The following is a 20,021-nucleotide window of genomic DNA, read 5'->3' as shown; positions in this document are numbered from 1 at the left end:
TTCTTAATGGTTTTCTTGTTCAAGGCCCTGTAGTCAATGCACATGCGCATTGTTCCATTCTTCTTCTTAACCAAAACAACTGCTGAAGCAAAAGGGATTTTGCTTGGCCTAATATGCCCCATCTCCAACAACTCCTTGATGGCTTTCTTTATCTCATCCTTGTGTTTCTTTGGATGACGATAGGGCGTGATCATAATGGGCTTAGCCCCCTCTTCTAACTCAATGATGTGCTCTATCCCCCTATCTAGAGGAACGCCATGTGGAATACTGCCAAATACCTTGGCATGTCTATCAAGGATGTCCTGCATATCAGGCGAGTGACTCTTAACCTATGGCTCTGATGATGCTGGCATAATCAAGCACTCCCCTGCCCACTCAACATCATCATGTCTGAACAACCTCTCCATTCTCCTCAAAGAAACTACCCTACAACTGCCATCTGATAATCCTTTGAGTACCACGGTCCTGCCCTCATGCTAGAACCTCATCTCTACTCTCTCCATGTTGAGAGTAAACTCTCTCAATGATGTCATCCAAGTCATCCCTAAGATAACGTCATAATCACCCATGTCCACAACATAGAACTCATCCTGGAGCTCATAACCATCTCCCAATCTAATGCGAAGATTTGTAATCTTTTGTGTGCATAATAACTTGTGACCACTAGCTACCATGACTCAGAATCCTGAATGTTCTTCAGTTTGCCACCCTCTCCTAGCCACTAACTGTGAATCTATGAAATTATGTGTGGCCCCAGTGTCCAACAAAGAAACCACCTTTTGTCCCTGTATGGTGTCACGCACCTTAAAAGTAATTCCCTTTTGAGCACCTGTCAATCTAGCTAGGGACTTCTCATTCCCTGAACCCTCCTCAGTGGCACTACTCTCACCATCAAACTCTGACTACTGCTCCTCATCTTCTGACTGTGACTCCTCAGCAGAGAAGTACTCCATTTGGTTGGCCTTAGCCTTCAGAGGACACTTGTGAGATAAATCCCACGATTCCCTACACTGAAAACATAGTTTTTTCCGCCTCAACTCGTTTAGTGTCTCATCATCTAACCTCTTTGATTCTTTTTTCTGAGGCTGAGAATCCTTATGTAGAGGTTACTTATCCTTATCCCTCTTGAAGTGTGGATCCTTAGGAGTGAACTTACTCCTAGAAGCGGAAGGTGCAAGATCTCTCGCCTCTGAATGACATCCTGCAATGTGAGGGGATCATGTCCCTTCACCAAACCACGAAGAGGTTCTGATAATCCATCCACAAACAGTACAATCAACCTCCTCTCCAAAATGTCTGTAACCAACACTGATAGACTCTGGAAATCTGAGATGTAACTATCGATAGGACCCCACTATCTCAACTGAGCTAACTCTTTGAAATGGAATTCTAGATCCTTCGTATCAAACCTATCAATCAACCTCTTAGTGAACTCTGTGTATGTGTCTATCTGATTATGGCCCAATGTGACCATACCATGGTGCCACCACTCGTGTGCACTCCCATCCAAGTGCAATGCAGCATACTTAATCGCATCCTCCTCAAGCATGGGATTAAGCTGGAAATAAGTATCTAATTTCTAGACCCATGTCCGTGCTAAAGCCTTCCCTGTACCATCATAGTATGGAATAGACAACTTTCCCAACTTCTTCCTCATCTCATAATTCTGTTGTCGGTTTCCTCTCATGGGCATATTCTTGAGTGTAACATCCATATGTTCCCTAAATGTCATCTCAACCTGTAACTCAAGGCTAGACTCCCTCCAATCATCCATAATCATATCTTGAATCTCTTGCTGTGTAGGACCGACATTATTCTGGTCATTTTGTCTCGGAGGAAACTGCGGCATGAGTGGTCTCGTAGTAGAAGAACCTGCTCTAGCATATGTCCTGGTTCCCTTGTTAACCGATGCATCTCCATTACCCCCATTACCCTGTCCACCTCCCTGGTTAGCATTATTACCCTGATTGGTATTATTACCTTGATTGCCATTATTACATTGGTTGGCATTATTGTCTTGATCTGCTCTCGTCAAATGTTGTGTAATGGCTATAGCCATCTGCTGTAATGTAGCCTGGAGCTCCCTTTGACCCCTAGCAAGATCACTGAGCATCTCCCTAGTGCTAGGTTCTCCCCTTTCCCCATCTCTGTCACCCATGGCTAGTGCTGAAAAAGGGTCACCCTCCTCTTCAATCTCTGGTGAATTCTATAAGTTTGGGATTAATATGTTTCTCCTCAAGTAATACTGATGTGTTGGACACATGAAACCCTCACAGGATGGCAGGAAAAACAAGCTCTGATACCACTATAATGGACACCCTAGAATGCCCAAAAACTAAACCAACTGCTGATAGGAATTTAGTCAAACAATTTGCATCCAACTCCTTATTTCTCCGTTTAATATTTAAACCTCTTATGGCTTCGGAAATGAAATGTTTGTTTGTTTTTAAGTCTTTGCATAGATTTAAAATCACATAACATGAACTAGAAGGAAATTACAATAATATGCAACATGAAGATTGAACAACTGGTGATATGATATTATTTCCAGAATTGATAAAGTCAAATACATAGCAGATTTTTCAACTCACTAAATACTCCAGCATTTTTGACATAATGTTTCAACAATGACTTCCCATCTTGTTGCTACAGTAACATGAATAGTGTCGTGCTACAGTAACGTGAATAGTGTCGCGCTACATAAGCGTGAATAGTGTCGTGCTACAGTAACGTGAATAGTGTCGCGCTACATTAGCGTGAATAGTGTCGGGCTACAGTAATGTGAATAGAGTTGCGCTACAGTCCTACTACAGTATTAATTAGTCTTCAATCAGTCCAATATCTTCATAAAATCATCCCTTCAGAATGGCATAAACATTGGTCAAGAAGTGAAGAAGGTATGAGCAAAACACCAAATATGCTTGTAGCTGGAGATGCACCCAATCTGCCTGTTAATAAAGCTGATAGCAATGGATTCCAAAGGCCAAACCCCAAGGGAATGACATCTAGAATGTCACAAGAGAGGATAGACGTCCTCTAATGCCAAGAACGGATCTGCAACTCACACATCAATTTTTTCTCATATTCAACATGCTGAATGAAGCCACAAAAGCTTCCTTTTATTCTTTCTCCAAGGGTCGACCCAACTCACTTGAGCAATGTGGGATAAAATATGTGCAATATAAAACATATTAAAATATTCACTTATGTCTCCCTTGGGTGCCCCTTTGATTTGCACACATCCCCATAAAATAAATATTAAAGTAACACTTTAATATCTTACAATTAAATTAAATGTTACTTTAATAACACTTCAGGCATTCCAATATATTACCAATCGGGGTCCGAATAGCACGAGTGATAGCTCGTCGGAAAGCTCTCGCCAAGGAGTATCGAATCCAATCACCAAATTTAGCCTCCGTTGTGTCCTACTGACTTACTAAAAATAGTAAGTATGCTTGAAACTAAGTAAATCATCGCCACTTTAGCCCAAACTGGAAATGACTACGCCAAAACACTCCAGGATCCCCTTAAACCCTTCGTTAGCCCTCGGGACCATGTAAGGCTAGGCTAATGCACATACACTTGGTCAACTGCTAAAGTGGGGACATTATAGGTTTTCAGTTTTGGTCTTGAAACCTTTGAGTTGGTTATCATATCTGAAACTAGTGTGGAAAGCTAAAGTGAGAAGATAGCTTGTAGACTTTGTGGTGCTTCTATTTTTAAGACTTGTCCATGTAAGATGAAGTGCATCATGTAGTTAGACTTTGAGCTGCTAGATACTGTACTTGGTTAGTAGAAAATCATCGAAAAAGGTCTATAAGAGAATAAATAGTTGAGGACTTTGAACTTCTTTCTGTTTTCCCGTCTCGGGGAAGTGATGGAGGTCTTTGTGCCTTCATGGAAACTTTGCTTCCCTTTATTTTCCAAAAATCCTATAAAAAAATCTCATTTCTATATTTGTTGTTATTTATTTCCAATTGCTATTACTTTTCTGTGAAGAGAAAAGAGTATAGTTTTTCTTGGAAGAAGATGAAAGACTGTTGTCCCATCCATATTAGATTAGTTTACTTTGTAGATAGGGGGAGCCTTCCCTAAATTAGGAGAGTATCATACTCACACACTGTGGTTGAAACCACAATTTTGCACATCCCCCAGGGGTACAAAATTTTCAACCAACAGTTTTTGGCGACTCTACTGGGGACACGAACGCATTCGAAAGCCTCATGCTTTTGTTTGAAGACTAATGTCTTGTTGATTTAAAAAAAAAATCTTGGGTTTCTGCTGGGATACGATATGCATTCAAAAGCATCACGCTTTTGTTTGAAGTATACCGGTATCCTATTCATTGTAATTTGTGCTTTTGTAATTTCTCAAAATTTCACCAAGGATATGTTAAATGGTTGCTCAAGGTCCTTGGGGGAATGTTTTTGGTCCATAGTATTTGACTCCGCCTTTGCATGCTCTTCCTGATGCTTCGAGGAAGAACTTTCTGAAGTTCTTTGGAGATGCACAACAACACCCTAACGAACATATTGTTGCTTTCTACATTGCATGTGGTGTTCATGGTGTTGAACACAAAGATATATCTGTAAGGCTATTTGTGGAGACTCTCCAAGGTATTGCAGTTGATTGGTTTTATAACCTTTCTGCTGGTTCGATTATATCTCCGGTCACACTTAAAGACAAGTTTGAAGAGGGGTTCAAGCCTATAGAAGATGTGCATGCATTGTTAAATTAGTTGGCTCAAATGAAAAAAGAGTCACATGAACCCATGAGGGATTTTGTGGCTAAATTTAATAAGTTGTGTAACAAAATTCTAGTTGTTGCTCAGCCTACCACTGCAAATTTGAAGTGCTTCTTCATGAAAGCTGAAGTGCCTGAGGTGTGTTTCTTGTCGACAAGAGCTCTTCCAAGAGACCTTGCAATAGCGCAAACCTTAACAGTTCATATTGAAGATGATCTTATCCTTGCTGGTAAGATAAAGATAGAATCAAATGGGTCCAAAGAAATCTCTTCATTGGGATCATGGGCTGCCAAGAGAACATATCCCATGTTGTAGAAGTTGGCTAATGAGTTGGTTGCCCTCAAAAGGCGAATAGCTCAAGGTGTATTCTCTTCCCTTAATAAAGACATTCCAAGGAGACGATATCCAAATATTGTTCCTAGTTATGTAGCTAAAAATCAAGACAAGCTTCCTTAAACACTAGAATGGCTTGCTCTTGAGACACCACCAACAAATGCAGCAGTGGAGGATTCTAAAATTAAACAAAGTGATCTTGTTGGTCTCTTCCAAGAAGAAGAGCAAGCAGAACTAGCTGGCAACTCTCAAATCTTGTTGATGCAATTTCAGAAAGCTGATGAACAAAAAGAATGGACCATGCCAGATACCATGAACAATATCCAACAAGAGGTTGAAGGCCATTCTTCCAAGGTGTCGATAAACGAGGATAATCATGTCATGGGATGTGAAAAGATGGTTTATGGACATAAAGACAATTCTATTTTGAATTTTGGAAAGTTTGATGACAATTGTCATGAAGCAAATTTCAGCTCTCCTATTCAAAAGAGCAAAGAAGATATTGAAGAGGATACATTTTGGGATGAGATGGAATTTTTTTGTTCAAGCTTTGATGTCAAACCGCTATCCTATAGGTTAAAAGATCATGACTAGCTTGAGAAAGATGAAAATCAAGAGTCTATTTTCCAATATGGAGGTTTCGATATTTGTTCAAGTCCTCAAGAAAGTTCTATAGAAGAGTCTTGTTCAAGTCTTGTTGATGGTTCTCTCAAATCAGAAGTTTGTAAAAAGCATGATGAAGCAAGCTATGCTGCCATGTTTTCATTTGAATGACATGAAGATCTTTTCGTCCAGCATAAAGTTATGATTGAAAAAGCAGCTGATAAAGATGTAATCAGCAAGAAGAATTTTGTTTTTGTCCCATCAAGAGGATGTCCAATCAAACATCTTGCTTGGTTGGAAGCTAATGGAAAGCCAGAGATTCCTCTTGTTCCTGAACTTGAAGATACCCTTGAGGAAGATGTCAAACATGCATTTTCAGCTAAGCACAAGGAGTCTAGTTTCAAAAATCTACTTTGGAGCAACAGTACATATGATTCATTTCAAGAGGAAGGTGAATTTGTTCATCTATTCCAAGGAATGTTGCATCAAGTTGTGGTAAAATTGTTTGTGCTTCAATTGGTTGTGGTTGCTCATGATCATGCAAGCTACCATAAGTTGTTGAAGAAAGGCAACTATTTTGTTGAGCCAATGAATGACTTCATTTGAAAAGTTTTCTTTGTGGCTACTTTAGGATAGGTAGGTTTCCATATTCAATAAGTGCAGTTGCAGAAGTTAGCGTCTTTGTTAGTTGCTTTGCGTCAGTCATATCATTCGTCTTGTCAACTGTGTTTTTGTTGCTTGACTCTTTAACCCAATGGATACTAAGACACTTAGAGTTCTGGATTCTACTCCCTTCAATCGCCCAAACAATCAAAGGAAGTTCCCCAGTCAAAGTCAGTTGTTGTCCTCATTTTTGTTTTAAAGAATGAAGGACCATTACATAAATATTTTGTCAAAAAATTAAAAAAATTACTCTATGGAATTCTTCTCGAGGCATAATTTCACCTAATCCTTGGACTGTATTAATCCTCAGTCCATCCTCGATCCACGTTTCAAATTTCATCGCATTCTGAGTTCGTTTGCTATGTCTTTCCTTCAATTTCAGGTTTTTTCTCCCTCACTGCAGGTGGGAAATTTTCCTTGAATTGCAAGTCTTAATGATTTTCTTTGTTTTGGTCTTTGTAGGGAAATTTTTGGCTAATTACAAGTGCACTTTATTGAAAAAATGACTTGTAACTTACTTTTTATTTCCCCCTTGATGATTTTTGGCTTTTTAAGTCATAATGGAGATTTTTTTGGATCAGTTACAAGTTAATTTTAAATTGCATATTTAAAAGTCACTTGTAATTCTTTTGAAAACCCCCTATTCTAATATCTTTTGCTTGTGATGGGGATTTTATTTCCCTATTACATGTGTTGAATTATTAAAACTTATTGTAGGGATTTTATTTTCCCTTTACGAGTTATTTACAACTTGCATATCTCTATCTGAAACCCGATTTTGCTTAGAAATGGAATAAAGTGACATTTTAAACTTGCTATTGCGCCCAAAAAACCCGATTTTCTCCATAAAGTGGTAAATTGAGGATTTTTAAACTTGCAATTGGATTTTTAAAACCCGATTTGTCCTTGTTGAGAGAAAAGTAACATTTTAAACTTGTAATATGGGAATTAAAACCCGATTTTCACTATTACATGTAAAATGAAACTTGTTCTTCTTTCCCAAAAACCCAACTAGCAATATTGAAACATTTTGGTTACAATTTCCACCGATTTTTGTCTAGAAATCTTAGGAGGAGGAAGGCGTTTTGGTTTCCTTTCTATTTTCATGCATTTTCCAACTCTCTTCATGGCATTTGGAAGACATTATCGATGGTTTTATGTTGTTTTAACAGCAAAAACGTTTTTGAAAAATGCCACGATTTGCTTTATTCAAGTGCCACGAATCTTGTCTTTCCTAAATCGTTTTGGCTTGTCTTTCCTAGGCGTGGAGGTTGGGTGGTTTACTTGACCGATTCTTCATGCTTTTCATGGGCATTTTGATACATATGGCATTTTTTCAAAAACGTGGCTAGGGTTTGAATCTTTTTCTTTTGTCTATAAGAGATTCTTTCTCTTCACGATAGTTATATGTTTTGTTTTGTTCTTGCCTAAAATCGGTTTTGTGGGAGGTTTTCCCTTTTGTTCCAAGTTTGCAAAGCAATTTGCAAATTGCATTGTCTCGCATTTGGGATTTAAAAACCCGATTGCATGTAAAATGAAAATAGTTGATCTACCCCTTTGGTTGAAAAATCTTAACAATCTTTTGGTAAAATTCCAAGTTTCAAAGTTGGAAAAAGCTTGTTTTTCCAAAATCGGGTTTTTAAAACTTGATTACAAGTAAAAGTTCTTCCCATTTTTCATATGATCAACATGGAAAAGTTCTTCAAAAATCCATTCCTAACCATCCGCACTTGTTGTTTTTGGTCATAAGCTTCATTTTCCTCATATCAAGATCCATATTCCCACCATTTCATCTACTCATTTCACACTTTCATTTATTTTCCCCATTTAAAGTCTACCTGCAGTCAGCAATCCAGAACCCGAAATTAGTCCAAAATGCACTCAAAAAACACATGAAAATGAGTTTGAAAGGTCCAATTACAAGTGCAAACTTGTAGTTACCTATTACACATGAAGTTGCATGTTTGTTCTCCACAGTTGCAAGTTAATGCTCTTGTTTATCCCACACATGTAATGCAGCTTCCAAAACCCAAAATTCACTTGTGAGCCCATTTTTGCATCAATTTATCTCTTCCCTTGTCAGTCTTGTTTGTACACACGATCTACCAAATCAATTGATTAAGGCATGGGCCTTATTTTGCAAGCAGATTTCAAGAATGGAGGAAGATACAAAGAAGAGATACAACAGCAATTCATGGTTGAGAGCATAAAATGTTTTCTAGACAAAGATGGTCATGACATGAAAAGAGGAAGGCAACCCTTTCCCTCCTGGAAAGATAGTACTACCCCAAGCAAGAAGACAAGGATGCAAGTTCTCGTTCTAGTTCAAGATGTCTTTACCAATCCATAATACTTCAAGTTCTAGCATCTTGAAGCGACATGAAGATCATCACAGACAAAGGATGATGCAGTTAGAGTCACGCCTTTAGACACATGGAATAGTTTTAATTATACATTTGTAATTTTGTTTTGACAAGTTACATGTAAAAAAAATAACTTTGTAATTGCAAGTTAACTCATTACTTGCACTTTTGTAATTACATGTAAAGCAACTACAAGTTGTATTCAATTAAGATTTTAGTTGGAATAAGTCATAGTTAGTTGTTGAATAAGTCTTGGTGGTTTTAGAGAATTTCTCAGGTTAGTTGAGATCCTCCCACCTTTTTCTCATGACTCATTTTCTATAAATACTTGAGGGATCTATTGTAATCTTTATCTTTTTGGCAATGCAACAAAATTCTGCTAGTTTGTATGTGCACTCTAACACTTTGAGCTTAGATGTAAATCAGATTGCTTTCAATAAAAGAGGCAAGTTGTGTTGAGACTTTGTGCCAATTCAAGTTGTTATGTGACGACATTTTCTAGAGTTGATTGTTAATTTTGTTTTATTGTGAAAGAGGGATTTAAATTTAATCTTGCAGACTTTGAGCTGCTAATTGTATTTAGAGTTATATGTTTGGTTTTCAGTTTTGGTCTTGCAGACTTTGAGCTGCTTATCATATCTGAAACTAGTGTGGAAAGCTAAAGTGAGAAGATAGCTTGTAGACTTTGTGCTGCTTCTATTTTTAAGACTTGTGCATGTAAAATGAAGTGCATCATGTAGTTAGACTTTGAGCTGCTAGATACTGTACTTGGTTAGTAGAAAACAATAGAAAAAGGTTGATAGGAAAATAAATAGTTGAAGACTTTAAACTTTTTTTCTGTTTTCCCGTCCCGGAGAAGTGACGGAGGTCTGTGTGCCTTCATGGAAACTTTGCCTCCCTTTATGTTCCAAAAATCCTACAAAAAAGTCTCATTTTTATATTTTTTGTTATTTATTTCCAATTGCTATTACTTTTATGTGAAGAGAAAAGAGTATAGTTTTTCTTGAAAGAAGAAGAAAGACTGTTGTCCCATCCATATTAGATTAGTTTAGTTTGTAGATAGGGGGAGCCTTCCCTAAATTAGGAGAGTATCATATTCATACACTATGGCTGAAACCACAATTTTGCACATCCGCGGGTGTACAAAATTTTCAACCAACACATATAATGTACTTTTTTATCATAACTAAATCATATAATGTACTTGTTTATCATTACTTTATGCAATGTGCTTCCAAATGCTATTGAAAGCAAATGAATGAAATGTGAAACTATTCCAATCAGCAGACTATATGTTACTTCATTGCATTTTATCACACAAAAATTGCACAAAATGTTGAACACAAAAAAATAAATTAAAAAATCAGGGATAACCATTACATAGTATTATCAAGCGAGTAAACATTGTATACCAAACATCAATTTTTAAAAATTTTGGATCATGATTCAATACCATATTATAGATTTTTATTGAAATAATTAGCTCGGGTATGTTTTCAATTCAAACTATCCTTGTCTGACTCATAATCCATTGGTAAGTACCATTTCTGTTAAAAAATTCTCATTTATATTGGCAATAATGGCGAGGCATGGGGATTTACAAAACAAGAGAGCACATTTAAATATTATAAGGACTAGAGAGGATGCTAACACATTAATCCAAAGACAAACGCCAGAATCATGTTTCTTAATGATGAGAGCTTTAAGCATCGTGCATTTTTCCTACATATTAATACTCTATGTGAGCCATAGGTTCTAGCACTAGAATGATTTTGATATAACAGAAAAATGTGAAAAGGCCTTTTCAAATAATACGCTTACACAATGATCATTACAACCGTATATAATTTTGTTAATTTACTTATTCCGCTTGCTGCTCTATGATTGAACTCTAGCAGTATGAAATTTTTGAAATTTAAAAATTTATACTTAAAAATTTATTTATTTTTAAATGAAAGCTAGTACTTGACATAGAAATGAAATCCAGAAAAGTTGGAAGTCTACTTCCATTTTGATTGCTTAGACCTCATCTTTTCAACATTTGTGCCAGATAATTCCACATAAGTATGCTCATCCACTACAGCTGTTTTACAGCATTTAAAAATGGTTTGCAGATACCAATTTAGAATTGTAACAGATCCTGGGCAAAATCAAGAGTCAATTTCAGAAAGTCACTTTAATTTGGAAGATATAAATCTAGTCTGATGTCTGTATGCTACCTTTCATAATTTTTTATTCATGACTCTATAACACACAAATTTAAATTGTTTTACAATGAATTGGCAATTAATGCACTGCAGGACGTATTTGCCTCAAATTAATGATACATAACAAAATACAATATTCACTAGTTATAACATCCATGACCCCCATATTTTAAAGTAATTTCATTGTCAACCCATCATGCTAGAAAAAAGAATAGCACTCAAGTCTAGAATATAGTGTGCCTTGATGCTTCTCTAATTCTAATCATTCGACTGTAAGTGCCTCTCCGGCTATAATACATCATGCAAAATTGCAGCCAAAAACTGCAATGCTCTTTCATCAAGGATAATAATGGACACTTCCACTGAAATGCCATCTATTCTTGCAAGTGTAGGAATGCTCAAAATATGAACAAACCCACAAGCTAATCTAAGAAGAAAACCCAGAACAGAGGATCTTTTCTGTACATAACTAATCCAATTATACAAATTGGAAATATCACTCAACATCAGTGGATATCAGGATGAAAAGTGGTTGATGAACCCATTGTCCCCTTCTCTCTGAATTGAAACAGATACAACACCGGATTCTATAAATCATCTATGCATCTTGGATGGACATCTGCTGGAAATTTGAACCTCATGGCAAATATGGAGAGAAGTCAGGCTTAAATTCTTGCATCAATTGCAAAGATTAGCTGTAAAGGGACTTCCTGGAGGCTGCAACAATTACATCTAGTTTAAATAGCGCCTACAATTTCTCGAATTACAGAAACATGGGATTTTCATCCCATCATCCTCATGGTTGAAGTGATAATCATACGTAATTTCTTCACCAGCATTAATGTCTCTTTCTGCAAAGAAAACTACCTGTAACATTTATTTCAAATCCCAAAGCTCGATCAACAATTTGGCTTGCAAGACTGGGCAGATATAGAAAATCATAATTACCATTCTTCTTGTGATATTAAATATTTTTGAGAAAAATAGACGAAACCTAATTCCATTCTGCAAGAGACATACCTTCTTCTGAGTCCTGACAGAGATCACCTTTGCTGCACAGTTGGGCTAGTTGAACATAGAAGAAAAATATCATAAGATATCAAATGCCACCACAAGAAGTAAATCGTAATCATGTATTATGTATGTTTGCGAGGATGCATAAGATTATGAGCATTTTCCTATCATCAGGGGAAAACAAAAATAGCCAGAAGTGGAGAAACAAAACATGATACTCACAGAACAAGAATGATTTACAAAGCGAGCAATTCCACCTTTCCGAGTAGCATCAATAATGTTCTCCTTGTCTATTCTGAAAAAGTAGCATGCACCCTCATATTGCATTTTTCCACGTGAATGATAAGCAATTTCCCGTTTGTCTGCCACGTGGAGCCCAATTATTTCTCCAATATACTCTACCACCTGAAAATGGAGTTATTTACCAATTAGTAATTAAGTTGCTGATAAAATAGACATTCACATAACAACAAAAGCTCCACATAAATGAACAAAAAAGAACTTACCATTTCACCTTTCAAAATGTTCTGAGCAGTATATAAACCAAGAGCATGAATGCCGGACTTGTAAACCACCAAGCGTTTCCAGCCTTGCTCTTGCTTGAAGCGTAGGTATTCTCTCTGCAATAATTAAGATCATAACTAAGATGTAGTCACAGATGAATATACATATGTTGATTAGTTTAACATTCGATCACACACAAGTCAGTTTCATGTACTATGGCATGCAGCAAATATTTTCACAGCCAAAAAGCAGACATTAATTGTGTCACTATACAAAATTCACCACAAGAATCCTATTATTCAAATTTGCAGTTTTTTGTAACAGTGGATGCCAAACACCAATGATGGGGACAAGGCCTCATAGAGTAGCAGCAAACCTTTGAATAAATTGCTGCCTCCACTGATCATGAGCAAGCCTAAAATTTCTAGCCGTCTATACTTTTAGAAATTAAAAACATGTAAATCGCAAAAAATGTTTTGCAACAGAAAAGCCCCGTAAACAATCCAAATTCTATTAAAAAAATACATAAGACCATTCACAGAAACTTGGAAGAAATGGCAGCACGACAAAACATTGAAACCTGGATTAACCTAATCAAAGTTGACATTAAACATTATCAAAAGATCATGCTTGAATTAGGCTTCATTACAAAGGTTCCAATTATATGGAAGAACTACCAAGACAAATAGTCTTTGACTTATTTTATCAACCCAGGCCACAGAAGCAAACAGATGCATTATCAAGAGTTTATTTATTAATTTACAATGACCATACTGCCAAAAGCACTGGCAAATGATGTCTAATATTCTAAATTCTTCCAGCCCTGCATATGTATATTTCGCCACCATTTTTCTCAAATTCAATGACTATTTTCAGGGGAGACCATACCATCATCTTTCAGGCTCTAAAACTATTAATCTTTGCTAGTCACAGCCCTACTGATCCAAGCATGCTGCATAACCTCCAAAGAACCTTTGCAGGCTGTCAACAGTACTTTGTACAAGTACACAAGCACCTGTGGCACTTATACTGCTGCACAAGTAACTGCACTACTGTGCAAGCATTGCCAATCCGTCATGCTGCATGTAAAATAGTTCATGTAGAATGCAGTAGCTATCCATGTAGTCTCCAGAATAGCACACATGGCACTTGCGCACTATTTCACTTGCAGACCACAAATGTTGAAAGCCAACCATCAAGAGATCCAACTGTCAGCAATTGGAAATCCAAACAGTTGCAGAATATGAACCATTCCATTAACCACTTCTTTGTAGCATTCATGTAACTATATTTGTAAATATAGATATTTGACTGCTCACATTGGAGATCAATGGAACAATCTAAAAGACATAGACAATTATAGGCAAATTCGTTTAATGCATTTGTCCCCTTCCACTCACAAGAATTCTCATTCTTCACCTTGCTATTTGTATTCATCCATTATACCCTAGTTATTTTGTATTGAAAGAAGTAGCACATATTTGCTTAAGTCTCCCACGCATTTGAATGTTTATTGGGTAACAGTGTTTTAGGCTTCCTTTGTATTGAATAGAAGTAGCACATATTTGGTTAAGTAACCCACACATTTGAATGTGTATTGGTATTAGAGAAATGTTTTGCATGTGTGTACATGTGCACATACAACATGTAAGGAAAGTTTGTCTGCTCAGTTCAACTTCTGAGTACCTAGACAAACAGCACAGGAGGAGCAACATGGCCAATGGTCAGAAACATACACCTGAGATGTCTTCAGACATACAGAAGATAATTCAAGATACTCTCATGTTTCAACTTGGACCAATGCCACAACACACCATAGATCAACATGTTCCACCACACAACAGCAAAGCCTTAGATTCTAAGTGCAAGTTAATCTGGATATCCCAACATTCGAAGGCAAGAATGACGCTGCAGCATTGGATAATTGTATTCAACAACATAAGGCATACTTCTTTGTCAGCAACTTCAATGAAACGGAAGATTTCCTTCCTGGCATTAAAGATGTCAATCTTGGTGTCCACTGGTGACAAACACAAAGCACCCAGTACAAGAGGGATCTAAAACCTACTTGAACTTGGTATTCCTTTCCGAATGCTTTGCAAGATGAATTATATCCCCTTAGACACTTTGAAGATGAGTACATGAAGTTTTAATAGTTGCAAAATCAGGAGTAACGAATTGAAGAGGACATCGAATTCCATGACTACTTTGTGTGCCTGCATGGGAACACTCCAAAGCAATACAATGTCCTCCACTATGTTAGTGATTTATCACCTTACAATTGTGTCAAAATGGAATTCTCGACTTTAGCCACCTTGGGGCAGGTGTTCTTCAATGCATCCAAGATTGAAACAAAGGCCAAGCTCAAGCAGAAACTTTCCTTGGGCAAGAGAAAGAACACAGAATAAACCACTCCAAAGCATTCTACACAAAAGCGAAATTTCCATGCATAGAAGCAGTCACAGAATTCCAAATCATCTATGCCAAATGCTAAAGCCTCAACAGCATTCATGCCAAACAACAACAATGGCAAGAAAAATAATAAATGGTGTTGTCATCATCACACAACTCCCACAACAAAGTTGAATGCCTCACACAACAATCTTGGTTGCAAAAGCCACATCTAATCCTGCTCAACCCAAGGAGATAAATCTAGCAACACAATGTCTTAGCACTAGTAAGCATTATGGCAACTGCCACTTTGGAGGAACATGAGTGTCTTCCACACCAAGTGCTAGGTCAACAAACAACAACTACATGCCATCAATATCTCACAAGGCATAGTCAAGTGTCTCGGTCCTCCCACTAAAGCAAACTCGAAGTAATACTCTTTGGGATGCTGCAGCAAGGTAAGAATACTTGAGTAAGATGCCAGTATACTTTCAGGCATGTCATTAAGACCTTATGTGTATCATAAACATGAGGTCCATTAAGCAAAGTCACAATGGTGGAGAATGCAACTCCACAACTACTTCAACCTTCCAAAGTCTTCACTGAAGTCCAAGGTAGCCTTCATATCTACCAAGCAATGCCACAAGATCATTTTGTTGGTTGAAAATTTTGTACACCTGGGAAATGTGCAAAATTGTGATTTCAGCCACAGTGTGTGAGTGTGATACTCTCCTAATTTGGGCAAGGCACCTCCTATCTACAAACTAAGCTAATATAATATGGATGGGACAGCAATCTTTCTTCTTTCAAGAAAAACTATACTCTTTTCTCTTCACAAAAAAGTAATAGCAATTGGAAATAAATAACAGCAACTATAGAAATGAGACTTTTTTGTAGGGTTTTAGGAACATAAAGGGAAGCAAAGTTTCCCTGAAGGCACAAAGACCTCTGTCACTTCTCCGGGACAGGAAAACAAAAAAAAAGCTCAAAGTCTTCAACTATCTATTCTCCTATCAACCTTTTTAGATGAGATTTTCTAGTAACCAAGCACAGTATGTAGCAACTCAAAGTCTAACTACATGATGCACTTCACCTTACATGCACAAGTCTTAAAAATAGAAGCAGCACAAAGTCTACAAGCTATCTTCCCACTTTAGCTATCCACGCTAGTTTCAGATATGATAAGCAGCTCAAAGTCTGCAAGACCAAATCTAAAAACCAAACATATAACTCTAGATACAATTAGCAACTCAAAGTCTGCAAGATTGAATTTAAATCCCTCTTTTACAATAGAACGAAACTCACAATCAACTCTATAAAATGTCGTCACATAACAACTTGAATTGGCACAAAGTCTCAACACAACTTGCCTCTTTTATTGAAAGCAATCTGTGATTTACATCTAAGCTCAAAGTTTTAGAGTGCACATACAAACTGGCAGAATTTTGTTGCATTGCCAAAAGATATCAATTACAATAGACCCCCTCAAATATTTATAGGAGAGGAGCCTTGAGAAAAAGGTGGGAGGATCCTAACAAAATTGAGAAATTCTCTCAACCACCTTGACTTACTCAACTTGTAGTTGCTTTACATGTAATTACAAAAGTGCAAGTGATGAGTTAACTTGCAATTACAAAGTTATTTTTTTACATGTAACTTGTCAAAACAAAATTACAAATGCATAACTAAAACTATTTCATGTGTCTAAAGACACGACTCTAACTGCATCATCCTTTGTCTGTGATGATCTTCATGTCGCTTCAGGATGCTAGAACTTGAAATATTCTGGATCCGTGAAGACATCTTGAACCGGAAGGAGAATTTGCATCCTTAATGATCTTTGTGTCTTTGGCCAACAAACTTCAACCTTATCTTCTTGCTTGGGGTAGTACTGGAATTTTACAAGGGAAAGCGTTGCCTTCCTCTTTTCATGTCATGACCATCTTTGTCTTGAAAGCATTCTATGTTCTCAACCATGGATTGTTGTTGTATCTCTTCTTTGTATCATCCTCCAATCTTGAAATCTGCTTGCAAAATAAGGCCCATGCCTTAATCCATTGATTTGGTAGATCGTGTGTGCAAACAAGACTGACATGGGAAGGGATAAATTGATGCAAAAATGGGCTCACAAGTGAATTTCAGGTTCTGGAAGCTGCATTACATGCGTGGAAAAACAAGAGCATTAACTTGCAATTGTGGAGAACAAACATGCAACTTCAGATGTGTAATGGGTAACTACAAGTTTGCACTTGTAATTGGACCTTTAAAACTCATTTTCAAGTGTTTTTTGAGTGCATTTTGGACCAATTTCGGGTTCTGGATGGCTGACTGCAAGTGAAGACTTTAAATGGGAAAAATGAATGAAGGTGTGAAATGAGTGGATGAAATGGTGGGAATGGTATGTACGGATGATGGCAATGAATATGAGTGAAAATGAAAAGATTTTGGGAAGATCATCTTTATGAAAATGAAAATCTCCCACAAAAACCGATTTTAGGCAAGAACTAACAAAACTAACATATATACAAATTTACCAAGGAAACCAAAACAGACTAAAATAAGAAAAGAAAACAAGAACAAGGAAAGAAAGCATACCTTGATCAACAAAATGACCTCCCAAGAACAAGAAGAAATCCTTGAAAGAAGAGAAAGAATCTCTTAAAAAGACAACAAACTAAACTCCAAACCCTAGCCACTTTTTTTTAAAAACTCCATATGTAGCAAAACGTCTGTCAAATGCACGAAGAATCGGTCAAATAATGCATTCAATCTCCACACCTAGGTTCTAGAAGCCAAAACGACTTAGGAGAACCAAGATTTGTGGCACTTCAAGAAGAAAATCGTGGCATTTCATGAAACACGGGTTTGCTGTTAGAATGCTTTTGAACCAGCAAAACGTCTTCCAAATGGCATGAAAAGAGTTTGAAGATGCATAAAAATAGGTATGAAACCAAAACGCTTTCCTCCTCCTAAGATTTCTCCACAAAAATTGTTTGAAATCTTCAACATTATCAACTTCTATAGCTGGTCGGGTTCTTGAGGAAGAACAATTGCAAAGAACACATGAAATCGGGTTTCTAAAACCCATTTGCAAGTTTAAAAATGTTTACTTTTCATGCATTAAGGCAAAATCGGGTTTGTGAGAGCAAACTACAAGTTTAAAATACATGTAAAAGGGAAATAAAACTCCCTCTACAAGTTTTAAACAACTCAACAAAAGACTAGTAAAGGGAAAATAAAATTCCTTTTACAAGTCACAAAAATAACTTGTAATAGGGAAATAAAATCCCTATTACAACTTAAAGTGACTTTATAAAACTTGTAATGGAGGAGAAAAACCCCTACCATAACTTAAAATCACTTAAGTGGAACTTTTTAAATAAATCACAAGTTTATTTAAACTTTATAATTTAAAGTTCACTTGTAATATGTCTTAAAAGTTCCTACAATGACTTAAAAAGCCAAAAAGCAACAAGGGGGAAATAAAAAGTAAGTTACAAGTTCTATTTTTCATAAAGTGCACTTGTAATTAACTTAAAATTTCCCTACAGACACTAAACCAAAGGAAAACATAAAACTTGCAACTTAAGGAAAATTTCCCGCCTACAGTCAGGGAGAAAAAACTTGAATTTGAAAGAAAAACATAGCAAACGAACTCAGAATGCGATGAAATTTGAAACGTGGATCGAGGATGGACTGAGGATTAAGTCAATCCAAGGGCGAAACAAAATTATACCTCGGGAAATGTGCCATAGAGTAAAATTTTCATTTTTTGACAAAAATTTTATGTAATGGTCCATCATTTATTAAAACAAAAATGAGGACAACACATTTCAAACAAGCAAAAAACAATTTCTTCTTTGAACAAAATATGGTTTGTCCAAATGTAATGTCTCCTTTTTTAACAACGTAAGATTTAAAGGACAATTACTTATACATCTTAGTTTACAATGTCTGATTTTGCAATGAACATATGTAATTGGAAATGATTAATTAAAAATGATAAAGATTATAGAAACCTTCTGATATGTCAATAATGTGCTACGAACTTGATTCGATTGCTATTTCTGAATATGTCTTTAATATATGCAATGACTGGTAATACAACTCTGCTTATAGTAATCGGATTGAAATCTCTAATATGTTCTGTGAACTCTTGTACTGTCTGATATATGATATGGTTGCTATATCGGATATGGAGATAGAATCTTGCAACAGATATGAAAGTGTTGTGTCTGATGTGGATTAAGAAATCAAATATATAAACTCAAATCGATGATCTTTGAATGATGGAGAATTCCTTCTTATATCTCGTTGTTGGATTGATAAGTCACATTGCCAAAGGATGTGTCTTATGCGCCACTTCATTACCATTTGATTATCGATTAGACCTGCCTTCTAATTGCATCATTTCATTATGATTATCCTCCTTACCAGCCATTGTCTTCTTAAGAAGATGGCTTAGTATTCATATCGATGGTTTTGTTATTGATTAGATATAATCGCTTGTTTATGCTTCTTCATAAAATATTGATTAGTAGATGATTAGTTAATATTCTGGGATGATGTGTGTTTGCTTTAATTTAGGGGTCGATCACAGATATGGTTTGTATTAGTCGCTGACTTCTATTGCTGTTTGTTCGTGCCTTAGCCAATTGCCCTTATGATCATATTTGATCTTTGAAACATTGTTTATCACTGATGACCAATATTAGTCGCTGTCCCTTGATTCATAATGATCTTCATCAATAATGGTTATTGCCGTCGATCTTATGTATCATTGTATTCGTCCATTGATGCTTGGCTATTATACTTGTCTTTATTATTAATTGATGTTCCTAGTCTAATTGATCTCCATGCAATGTATATGCTTTGATCAGATATCTCGCATGTACATGATGATCGATATCTTCAAGACAATCTTCCTCAGTCGATGGTCACTAGTCTTTGTTCATCATCATCCTCTCATAAATCTTACCAACTCGATTAGAATCAATATTCATGAGCCTTATCATAAGTATGCAATTTTTATAGTTGCTTACGAGTCTCCTCCCTTGGTGTATGTGATTGTTCTTCATATTAATAGAATGCACAATGATTATTGTCCTTCATCGAGTGATTCTTTAATATGTATTGATCAATCTTAAGTAATTGATACTTACTCCTTGTTCTTATCCCTTATATTTATAAGGAAAA

At 36.4% G+C, this 20,021-nt stretch overlaps 1 protein-coding gene across 5 annotated transcripts in view; it reads right to left on the bottom strand.

The window, feature by feature from the left end:
* Window positions 1-10,911: 10,911 nt before the first annotated feature.
* Window positions 10,912-20,021, bottom strand: part of LOC131060909 (uncharacterized) — a 191,911-nt gene continuing 182,801 nt past the window's right edge. For all 5 annotated transcript variants that reach the window (XM_057994354.2, XM_057994350.2, XM_057994359.2 and 2 more), the window contains 4 exons: window positions 12,437-12,550; window positions 12,153-12,335; window positions 11,937-11,981; window positions 10,912-11,783 (listed from right to left, as the gene is read on the bottom strand). In XM_057994354.2, coding sequence (XP_057850337.2) covers window positions 11,649-11,783; window positions 11,937-11,981; window positions 12,153-12,335; window positions 12,437-12,550 — 477 coding nt within the window. In that variant the 3' untranslated portion in view covers window positions 10,912-11,648. The remainder of the gene's footprint in view (window positions 11,784-11,936; window positions 11,982-12,152; window positions 12,336-12,436; window positions 12,551-20,021) is intronic.

Source organism: Cryptomeria japonica, chromosome 5 (assembly GCF_030272615.1).
Source record: "Cryptomeria japonica chromosome 5, Sugi_1.0, whole genome shotgun sequence".
In the NCBI taxonomy this organism is placed as follows: Eukaryota; Viridiplantae; Streptophyta; class Pinopsida; order Cupressales; family Cupressaceae; genus Cryptomeria; species Cryptomeria japonica.
The sequence above is the reverse complement of the archived record's forward strand: the minus strand, read 5'-3'. Positions and strand labels throughout refer to the sequence as shown.